Here is an 11784-nt window from a genome sequence, read left to right on the forward strand (position 1 = left end):
TCTTCTGGGCACTAGAGGACTGCACCATAACCTACCTCCTTCATATGGGTGGAACCATGGTAATTACACATATCGGATATTGGGAGACAGACATTACTTCTCCTCCTTGTCATTTTAGCTGTTTTCCCTGAGAAAATGAAAGGAATTCAGCCCCAGCTCTACAGGTCTTAGGAAGAAAAGATAGCTGAGGAAAATGGACAGATGTCAAAAGTGTCTCAATATGGGAAAGAATGTGGTATGAAGGGAGACAATAGTGCTGTCACTGGAGCTGGCAGTTAATCCTGAGACATTAATCTGTAGAAAACCAGCCTTCGTTAGTTGTGATACCCATCAGTGTCATGTTTCTTGAATTTTTCTTGTATCCTCAGTTAATTCCTCTTTCATTGCAGGTTATAGGTTTTGATGGTTCTTCAACAGTTGATGAATTCATCCAGCGACTCAACCAGGAGACAGGAATGAGGAAGCCATCCCACATGGGATTTTCTCTCTTCACAGATGATCCTTCTGGCAGGAATCTGGAACATTGTTTGCAGGGCAACATGAAGGTATTTATTTTTCCCCTCCGCTACCTTCAGTATACATCTTTGAAGAATTGCCGAATGGTTAATAAACTGCTAAATAGCTAATAATTTTTTCTTAATGAATCAAGATCAAATAAAGTTGGATAACATCTATCTAGATTAATATTCACAGATGAGATACTAATTCCTGCACTTGGGTCACAACAACCCCATGCAACCCTACAGGAAGAGTGGCTTGGAAAGCCGCCCAGGGGAAAAGAGTCTGGGGGTCTTGGTCATTGGCCAGCTGAACATGAGCCAGCAGTGTGCCCAGGTGGCCAAGAAGGCCAGTGGCATCCTGGCCTGTATCATAAATAGTGGCCAGCAGGACCAGAGAAGAAATTATTCCTGTGTACTTGGCACTGTTGAGGCTGCACCTCAAGTACTCTGCTCAGTTTTGGGCCCCTCATTCAAAGACATTGAAGTGCTGGACTGTGTCCAGAGAAGGGCAATGGAGCTGGTGAAGGGTCTGGAGGGTAAGTCATATGACAAGTGGCTGAGGGAGCTGTGGTCATTTAGCCTGGAGAAAAGAAGGTTTAAGGGGGGACCTTATTGCTCTCTACAACTACCTCAAAGGACACTGTAGGGAGGTGGGGGTGGTCTCTTCTCCCAAGTAACAAGTGACAGGATGAGGAAATGGCCTCAAGTTGCTCCAGGGGAGATTTAGATTGGCTATTAGGCAAAACTTCTCTGTGAAAGAGTTGTCAAGCATTGGAATAGGCTGCCCAGGCAAGTGGTGGTATTTGGAGGAATTTGAAAGACATGTAGATGTGGCACTTGGGGACATGGTTAAGTGATGGACTTGGCAGTGCTGGATTAATGGTTGGACTTGCAGATCTTAAAGGTCTTTTCCAATCTAAATGATCCGGTGATCCTATAATTAGCTCAGTCTAATCTGATATACTTCTTAATACAAAGAAAGTTCTAATTTTAGTAGGTGATAAATTGGTCAATTTTAAAAAAGTCTTTAACTCGGATTTTAGCACATAATAAAGTTTAATTTGTCTTGATGACAAAATTGAAATATGACTGAACTAGTCAGCATGAGCATGATATCACAACCGACATCAAATGTGACACTCTTAATTGAGACAAATTTATGTTAGGCTGTGAGTCTTTTGGCATGTCTACATAAATTCCATCTATTGGATTATGAAGTATCCCCTTGCTGTCTCCAGATAACTCAGGCTTTCACTGTTGATGAGTGCACTTAGCACAGAAAGCTCTGCTGAGTATGGCTTAAGAGTAGAGTGCCTCCGATCAAGGAAGAAGCAAAGCAGATGAAGTATTAACATCTGTGTCTTTCATATGGAGATTTTTACCCATGCTGCAGCTGAATGACTGCCTTAATTGAGTAGGCTAGCCACCATGAATGAGACACATCAGATTTTGGTACAAATCTGGGAGAATAATTTGTCATACAGAATTGATGGAAGAACAGTTGTAGTGGCAACTTTGAATAGACTGATACCTCTATGGAACTTAACCAATCAGTGTTACACAGTGTAAAATCTCACATTAGGCAACAGAGGGAGAAGATACCAATAACTTTGAATTAGATGATTTGAAAAGGAAACTGCCACAGACAGTGCCAAATTATTTGGCAAAATAATTATTTGCTTTCATGGCCTGATATAGATCAGATAATCTGGAGCTTTGCTTGTAATTGGACCACCATCTAGAGAGATGAGGTATCAGAGGAGCTTGAGGCAATCAAAGGCATTACTTTTACTAGTTATTATTTACTTGCCGAGGCAATCTCAATAGCTTCTTAAGAGAGGTTTGGAGATCTGATTATGTATGTCATGTGGATTCTTATGTTCACATTCCTTTTATTGAGATGCCATCAAAAGAGAAGTAGGGGTCTTCATTAAACCACTTAGAAAAGGACTGGAATAACCAATAGGACCTGAATGGAACTAAACAAATTAACCATGTTATTACTAAAAATATGTCTGAGTTACAAAGTTGGAATCCAGGACCAAAGTTTGGACATTTGCATCCAAGGGTTTGGTTTAGCCATGCGTGTAGACAGCTACTGTTCAGAGGATACATTAGTGCTTTAGTCTAGCTTGGGAGGGCACTTCTGAAGCAAACCTACCAATGATTCCTATTAACCACGCTTTGACTCACATTAAGGAGTAACCTGAGAGCATGAAATTGATTCCTTTTATGTGAAATATGAACTGGAAGGTGTGACCCAAAATAGTAGTGAGCTTTCAGGTCACTTAATCAGACTAAAGCTAATCCAGTGAAAAATCCTTTAAAACTCATATAGTGTGGGCATAGAGATTTAGGAATGGGTGTTTCTCTGTGCGTATCTGCTCCTCCTGAGCTTTGCTATTTGCTAATGTAGACATAACCACAAGAGTTACTACCAGACCAGAATTCATTTAAACATGCCCCCCTGCACATTAGAGCTGGAGTTTTCAGTTGGAATGCTTTAATTTTTACATATTGTGTAACAGAAAAAGGTGTTTTGTCACTTTTGGCTGTGTTTATGCTGATCCAGTCTGTTTCTTTAATCTTCTGTGTTCCACAACACTTCATTCACTTACTTTCCCCTCAAGCCTTGGCTATACATCTCATCTCAGTTTGTGTCTCCTCTCTCCTTCATATTTTTTAAAGATCTGTGATGTCATTTCTAAATGGGAACAAGCCTTAAAAGAATTGCACCCTGGGAAATACGAAGGTGGCACAAGAATTGTGAAGTTGACCTATAAGAACAGGTACTGTTGTTTGTTAGGTGGCCTCACTAGTGCTGTTAATAAAATATTCTAGACTGCATATATCTCTGTAGATGACCAGTAAACTTATAGTATCATTAGTGCCCAAACTATTTTAGCTAAGATGCATTTAAAACCTACATGAGATATGATGAATTTTGTGTGTTACATATACAAAAGCTTATGGCCTAGAGGTAAAACCCAAACCACTTTGCAATAGCAGAATAGACTTAAAAAGAGTTAAGAACTGGCTCTAGTACAATAAGACATACTTGGACAATTTCATTTGCCTAGATCCTAAAACATAATTAAATAATGTGAGAGACCTAGAGGAAAAATCACTAGTGAAAACAAATATGCTGAAACTTGCAATTAAGTGAACAATCACAAAGATGAAAAAGATACAAGAACAATGTTCTAAATCACATGAGTTGTAGAAGAGACGTAGTAGCAGTGCCCAAACTTTATAAAGAAAGAAATGTTAAAAGTTAGATGATGAAAGACGGTAGAGAAGCAAAGTACAAGACAAAGATCTAAATAAAAAACTGGAACAAGTTCATCACATAATACAGACAAGAATTCTGAATTACACTGAGTCAAGAGCTGTACGAGAACAAGGAATGGTGTTCTGCATTTGAATCCTCTGTGCAGGCAAAACAAAGGCTACTCCAAAACTGAAAAGAGACAAAGTTCTGTATTAAACATATGAAGATTTTGTTGACTGTAATAGTGGAAACAAATTTCTGTGAACTTTGTTAGTTGGTATAATAGGGGTGGAAGCAGAAATTACTGCTTTTGACCTTGAAGGCAGTATTTGTTTCAGGCGTGAAACAAATATTATTTTGTTGGACTGGAATGTGCCCAGACTGGATGGCAAGGATGTTTTGATAAGGTATTTCCAAGGTTGGGCTGTTCTAATACCAGAGACTCTGATAAGAAATGTGTCAGGTCAATATGGTCCTAATGGTGTTGTTAATCTCAAAGTGACATAAAAATAAACAAACTGATCCACTGGAATTAATATCTCATGCAGTATTGTGGAATAGATAGCCATAGATGCAGCTTTAAATTAACATTTGAATTAGGTGGTATGCACTGTAAGTTGGCATGCATAAGGAATGGTTCTGGGAAGCATTCTCCAAACATTCTCCATTAGTAATCTTGCTATACCACATCAAAAAATTGCAAGTGTGGATGGAATAAAAAATAGTAAGAAACTTTGATGTACAAGCATGTTTTGAAATAAAGCCTGCTGAGTCTCTTACTTCCTGCTGAAGCAAACTGAAGACTTTTTTAATAAGTCTTCAGTGTAAATGGTCAAATCCAAGGTGGCAGGTCTATAAGGCTGTCTTGTAGAAAGTTATACATGTAGAACAGAGGTAGTTCTCTTTTCTGTGATAAGCACAGAAGGCCATAACTTAAAGATCGCCTGTCTGTGCTTGATGGGGACCAATGGACACTGTGTTTAATAAGGGTTCACTGTCTAGAAGTGGTTGGCTTACAGAATTCAAAGAGCTTCCAAAGCTAGAAAGGCTGTTTCAAGCCTCCTTGCCCAAATTTTGCTCATAATGTAAGCATCTCAGCTTCCAAATCTGTCCAGTAGCCCCTCAATAAAAAAAAGAATAACCCACTTTTATTTTGCCTCACCTTGATTAAAGTTCCCAGCTGTACTTTCAGTTCACTATGTCTTTTTACCTTTACAATCATCTCTACTTTTTAGACTATATTTTCGGAGCCAGGCCAAAGGTGAGACAGACCGTGAGCGGTTGCTGCTGGCCTTCCAAGTCAGCAATGAAATAGCCAATGGAAGGTTTCCTGTTAATAAGGAATTAGCTCTGGAAATGGTGGCTCTGATGGCTCAGGTGAGTGTGGCTGTGGGCAGAAATCCTTTCTTTTGTCTTCCTTCAGCTGTACACTGAGTATCTTTGACTAAGCAGTTACCTTTTACATCAAAAGTGCTTCTTCTTACCACACATACAGAGATGCATCATGCCAAATACATTATACCAGTATACATATGTTAGAACACCTTTTGCTGTAGGGAAATTTGCTCTAGGAGTGCCTGTCCTTTACTTCTCAAGAAAAATATTGGAAAAAACAGCAAGGCTGGAATATCACCTAAACTGCTCCAATTAGTACCTTAGCAGAGATCTGGAAATAGTACCACTCCTAGAATACCACTGCTAGAATTCCATTAAGAGTAAAAACTTTCTCTGTTGCACTGCCAGTACCCTCTTACTCAGGATGAGCATGTTGTAGGATCCTCCATTAGACCTCCAGGTTTGCATTTAGCATTTTACCACATAAAACACACAATGTGGGTTGTGGCCATGATAAGCAGGATAATAATTTCTTACTGAGCTGAAACTGATTGTTGTATTTGTTGAAGCAGTGTAAACTGAGATGAATAACCTGGGCATGTGGTCCAAATATGCTGTTGTTTTAATTGGCCAGTTGAAATTAACCCCCAAAGCCTGGCAGTTATACAGATGTGTCTCCTTACAAGTATCTGGCTGAGATCTTGTTTCACTTTCTTAGATCAGTAAATAATTCCTTGGGCAGTCATGTTCTCAGTAGTTCTTTTTTGTATATATTTACTATGGTAAATCTGTAAACAAAATTCCCCAGCCTAACTATGTCTTTTTGCATGACTAATAAACACAGTAGTTATTGGTATGGGAATTCATGGAATGTTCTAGTGCATTAAAAACACCATAGTTCTGTTGCACTATAAATAATAATGTTGTCTTAGGTGGAATATGGGGATTTGGATCGATCAGGATCTTCAAGTCCTGGGGGAACATCACAATTAAAAATGCAGCATCTTCTCCATCAGGTCTTAGATAAATTCTACCCCAAACACTACAAGCAAAACATTACTCCTGAACAGCTCAGGTAAATTGTTGGTTCTTCAAAACTTTGCACTGAAAACAGCTTTTACTTGCAAAATTCTGTCTTATATTTAAGTAGTTTCAAGGAGCCCTGTCAAGATTATTTGATGTAGAAACTTAAACAAAACACAAGTGTCAGGAAAAGGTTCCCTTAAAAGAAAAACTAATACAAAAATAGCCAAATCACCAACTAATTTTCCCCTAGACAAGAAGTTTATGTCTTTCACTTCCAAATTAGGCATCTCAGTTCCAACAAATTAACCTAAGCCTAGGATGAATTCTCTTCCTGAGTTTTTGTTTTACCCCTTCCCAAGTGCCGATTGAATCCAGATGCCTAACATTTGCAATGAGTCATAGTGCCAGCACATATGAGTTGCTTCAGGCCGTGCAGTAATTCTGATAGGACATATTTTGGTAGGGCTTTTTGATGTTCTGACTTGGAAATTCTCACACACAATGCAGAGAGCTCAAGTACAGAATTCAGATGCTGCCACGGATCTCGGATTTTTCTGTTTTAAAGTGAGAGAATGGTTTTATTCCAGAACCTAAGCTACTTAGGAATGCAGTGGTGTAGCTAACACAGTTGCCTCCGTTTGGGAGCAAATTCCATCTGCATGTAGCGAGGTAGCTGCCAAACCACCCTAGTGAGCCAAATCAAGAGTGAGTTAATATATATTGCCATTCCATATAGAGCATACTACAGCAAGGTATGAGGAAGGCAAGAGTGTAACTGGATATGAAGACAAGCTCTGCAGGGTTTTACTATAACACCTGACCCAGTGTTTGTAATTACAGTTGTTTAATATATACACCAGTGAGCAACCCATATGTGAGTAGGATTCCTGGGCATTACGGTATAACTAGTAATAAAAAAACTATGGAAGTAGAGAAAATGCTAAAATAAACTCATGTTGTACAATCCTTTTAACTGATAGTGCTAACAGCCTTGTCTGTAAGAGCTGTGTAGAAGAGCCCTTTTGGAGTAAAGAGGTACATCTATTAACTGTTATAATTTTACACACCTTTCCTTGGAAAACATTAGTAAATAATACTGTCTTGTATTTTGGATTCTGAAAGGCAACTGACAGACAGGCTGGCAATGAAGTGGATGGTGCTGCAGGGATGCTCTCCACCAGAATGCATTCGAATTTATTTGACGGTGGCCCGGAAATGGCCTCTCTTTGGAGCCAAAATATTTGCTGCTAAGGTAACTGGACCACACCTTTTTCTGTTGCCAAGAGTGAACTACCTGAGCAGAAATATACCTACAATCTCTGGGTTGAAAATGCTGCTACTTCAGGAAAGGAAAAAATTGAACAATACTCTGTTCTGAAGAAACAGCTCTGGTACCACATAGGTTGAAAAAGAAGGCAGGCAAGTATGTTCTAAACACTAGGGGTTGCTAGCGTTCAGTAAATAAATACTGAAGGTTCCGTGGCTGTGTCAGTTGATCGTGATACAGAGTACTACCTGTCCTTACAAACCTTGCCAAAGCTTGCTTAGGCAGGAATTTCCCTCGTCAGCACAGCTGCAGTGATAGTTTAAAAAATACTACTTACATACCACCATGGGGGTGGAAGGGAAGAGTCCCCCATAAGTCACACCTGGCAGCTGATGCTAGCTATAAGGACAATGGGTATTTCAGTCCTGTTCTCTGCTTGACACAGAGCTGGATGCTTTCCTTGCCACATGAGAGAGGCAAACACTGCTAGTGTCCTGCTGCAGAAACAAAAGCTGAAGCATGTATTGGGTAAGCTGCCAGCCCACAGGCATCAGTAGGAGAACAAAGAATATCTGGAGAGAATACTTCTCCCAGGAGCTTGTCCATCCCTCAGTCAATCTCAGGCTAGAGCTCTGTACCTATCACCCTTGCCTGAACTGATGTCTTAGCACATGACGGCTGTCTGAGAAATCTTATTTTGGCATTAACTATCTTCCCGATCCCAGCAGAAACTTCCCCTGTTGGAAGCTTGAGCTAGGTCTTCTTCATGGTTACATATCTCTTGCTTTGAAGTCAAAGCTGCTGTAGTTATGGAATAAAGTCTAAGGATGAAATGGACCTCTTGAGTAAACACACAAAAAGTTTTTGAAAAGATAATTATTTCTACTGTCAGGAGTAAAAGCAGAGGTAGTTACTGGTATTTGAAGTAATGGATGCTGAAGAATCAGAATATAGAATAGTTCCACCCACAGTTTAAATAATATTGGTATTTCTGACGATCAGCATATTTTAATAATTTTTCAACAGTTAAGCAGCAAAGCCTATGGCAATAGCCATGTAATTGCTGATTCCTAGGAAAGATTTATGTCATTAGCCATCACAACTCATCTTTAACAGATAATTGATGCACATTTGTCTGTAAGACTCTGTAAGAAATGAAATTGCATTGATGTGATGGTACTGGGTGCCCTGGTGTTACAGAAACCAACAGACCAACAGGAGCAGCATAAAAACGTGCAGAGCAGAGCTGCATTTTATTGCTCTGTCCTAGCATTTCCTTCCATTTTAACTACACCAATGGAATCCAATTAATCTCAAAGCCTTTGTTATCCTTGTATCTCTTGTGCTATTACTCTGAAAATTGTAAGTAAATCTGAAAATATTATTCCAAATTTTGAGAAAAGCCCTCTTAAAAATCAAACCAGGTCACACCAGTAAGCCTATAGGATTCTTTCTCATCATCACTTTATCCTTAGAATCCAACATTTATGTCAGAAACATCTTTCTGTGGTCATCAAGAAATACCTGAATTAATAATTTTCTTTCTGTCTAGCCTATTTTGCCTTCCTCATTGGAAGACTGTCCAGTCTGGATAGCTGTGAATGAAGATGGTATCAGCATACTGGATTATAACACATTGGTATGTTGAGAAAAATACCTTACCCTGCCCCGGAAAGACATTCCCGAGTCCACTGAAAGTCACTAAAAGTTTGTCTTTAACTTCAAATGGATCCAGAAGTTAATTTGTAAAAGTCAGATGATGGAAGTCAGTGCTATGTTTGAACACTGCATAGACAAGGGAAAATTACAGCTGCAGTGTAAGGTAGGCTAGCAAAGATGCTCATACATCTTTGCAAAATCTCAGTAATGTGTGTTTTGCTACCACCATCTGGGATATAACAAAATTTGGACTATGAATCAGTGAGGTATCAAGCGAGCCAGGAGAAAACCAGAAATGCAATTGTTACTTGAGCTTTTTCTGCCAGCTGTTACCTATAGAGCCTGTAGTGCCTGTTACTGCTGGAGATCCGGTGTTCTTGCAAGGAAGCAGCAATATAAATTAATACATTATTATATGATGGGCATTTTGGTCTTTTTACAGAACTATGACTTTTTCAAATTCTTTATCTGCAGCATCTGAAGGTCTCTTATTCATACTCCTCTGTGCTGACCTTTGGAGGCTGTCGAGATGACTTCATGATTGTAGTCAGTCAAATGAAAGAAAACAGTTCTGGAAAAAACAGCACTGAAAAGCTCCTCTTCACAATGGCAGTTCCTAAGGTAATTACAAAATGAAAAGCGAGATTCTTTCCAGCTGGCAGCATCAGAACTGGGTGTTTTGTAAAAGCCCTGGGGACTGGTACTTGTGAGTACTGCACTAGCTATACACATTCAACAAATCCCTTGTAAGCTGGAACCTTTGACCACGAGACTTACTTTACCTAACTCTTACAGACAGATTTTCATTTCAAAACTGAACAATTCCATGTGAGAAATCCATTTATAAAAGTTAGGCAGTCAAATAGGTTCTAAAAATCAAAGGGCACTTTTACCTCTAGTTGACTTACAGTTAATCATTTTCTTTTTTCCCCAGATTGTTGAAGCAACACTTCTTATTGCCAGCTACATTAACTACCGCTCGTCACCTTCACTCCTGTCTTCTGCACAGCCCTCCCAAAGCAAAACACCTGCTAAGAAGCTCTGGGAGACTGAAAATCGGTGCTTTTTTCCTAACATGCCCCGAAGCACTAAGGGGCCCACCCTGCTCTGAGGGCTCATTCCAAATGAGCTATGATTCTTCTGGTTACACACCACTACTTTAATGTGGACTCTGATTCTTTTTCCGTAATAATAGACAAAAGTTCCTTAGAGGTAGAGGCAGTGTCCTTTCTCTTGGGGGGGAGGGGGAAGTTATTTTGGGGGACTGTGCAGGAGTTTCCTTTCCATGACACACTCCATCCAAAATACCATGCCTCAGGTTGTTTACCTGCACAGTACTCCAGTTACATTACATCTGCTCTCTTTCCTTACACTGATTATTCCATCTCATACCTTTCTGCTTTGCTTTAGAAACACATACATTTTCTTTGATCCCTCACATTTGCAGCTTGCAGAAGACAGAAACTTTCCAAGTCCTTGCTCCAGACATGAAAAAAGACATTACTGAGAAAGAAGAGGAACTAAACTGACAAGAATAATTCCAATGCAAGTCAAGGGTGATATTAGACCTGAAATAGGGGGTATAGAATTAGAGTTCAGTGGTACTTAAGAATGTTTTCAACTTTAAATGAAAGTGGAATCCTAGTGTCTTTAGATGTTGAGGACTCAGAACAACTGAGACTAGAACAGCGTCAGAGCATGTCAGCTCCTACAGGACTGATGCATTTTAGAAGCTGACACTGTTCTACGCAATAGATGAACATTAAATTGATGCTGCAGGGCTGAATGTGTCCCATGCTCCACTGTCAGACAAGCACTTTCAAGGACTTTCTGCTAATCACTGTAGATGTGTTTGAAACTGCACATTATCTCAGACAAGGGAAGACAAGACAAGCAAATTTTGTACTTTTTCTGTCTTCCAGCAACTAGAACAGATTTTGTTCCCAAAAAAGGTCTGCCATTCTGACTTGACAGAAGCTGCTCCTTTCAAACTCCTGCTTCCTTCATGCTACCATAAGCAAGGAGGAGGTAGTCAGCAAATGTGTACTCAAGTACTGTTCTTCTGACTTTCCTAAAGAATTGTGGTAGATTTAATTTTTTTATCTGTTTCAAAGGGACTTTGTTTTGAGAAGGTTATTGAAGTTTAAACAAGTAAAAGAAAAATAGCAATTCTTCATGAAAAATCTAAATGTACGTAGCTTGAGTTCAGCTCTTTTGATAAGCATTCTAAAAAAGCTAAGGAAAAATAACTGTACTTCCAAAAGTACCATGTGCAACTTCATAATAATTATGCATTCCTGGGCAACTTTCCCAAATTAAAACAGTGTGAACCCAACCACTAGAATGAATTCAGTAATAGCAAACCAAAGCTATTAACAAACCAACCATACCAGTGTTTTAGTACCTGCCACCAACCTTGAAACATCCAACTAATGCACACAAGGGAGCTGATACATCAAGCTGGTACCTTTTTGTTTCATGCTTAGGTGGGGGCAAAGCCACAAATTAGGAGTATGGGACAGACAAAAATTGCTCTTTGTAATACAAAACAAACAAAAATAAATAAAAATCCACAAACAAACAAAAAACCAACCCCAAACCACCCCATGGTGGGTTATGGAAACACTATGGCAGACATAAGACAGGAAAAGATTGTATGAACAGTGACCTGATTTGCACATACTGTAATGTAGCCACTTGTTATGAATTTAAAGACCATCCCTTGA

General features: G+C 39.3%; 1 protein-coding gene across 5 annotated transcripts in view; it reads left to right on the top strand.

Annotated features, from left to right (window-relative positions):
* The window catches only part of PLEKHH1 (pleckstrin homology, MyTH4 and FERM domain containing H1), a 48913-nt gene extending 38646 nt beyond the window's left edge, over positions 1 to 10267 (top strand). For 4 of the 5 annotated variants that reach the window (XM_018082697.2, XM_018082698.2, XM_018082700.2 and 1 more), the window contains 8 exons: positions 390 to 545; positions 3189 to 3289; positions 5007 to 5148; positions 6039 to 6181; positions 7255 to 7384; positions 8952 to 9038; positions 9533 to 9679; positions 9993 to 10267. In XM_018082697.2, the coding sequence (XP_017938186.2) occupies positions 390 to 545; positions 3189 to 3289; positions 5007 to 5148; positions 6039 to 6181; positions 7255 to 7384; positions 8952 to 9038; positions 9533 to 9679; positions 9993 to 10169 (1083 nt within the window). In that variant the 3' untranslated portion in view covers positions 10170 to 10267. Of the gene's footprint in view, positions 1 to 389; positions 546 to 3188; positions 3290 to 5006; positions 5149 to 6038; positions 6182 to 7254; positions 7385 to 8951; positions 9039 to 9532; positions 9680 to 9992 lie in introns of those variants that run through there. The other variant, XR_001921957.2, reaches the window with a different exon arrangement.
* Positions 10268 to 11784: the final 1517 nt, after the last annotated feature.

Source organism: Manacus vitellinus, unplaced genomic scaffold (genome assembly GCF_001715985.3).
Source record: "Manacus vitellinus isolate BGI_N305 unplaced genomic scaffold, ASM171598v3 scaffold_6_pilon, whole genome shotgun sequence".
In the NCBI taxonomy this organism is placed as follows: domain Eukaryota; kingdom Metazoa; phylum Chordata; class Aves; order Passeriformes; family Pipridae; genus Manacus; species Manacus vitellinus.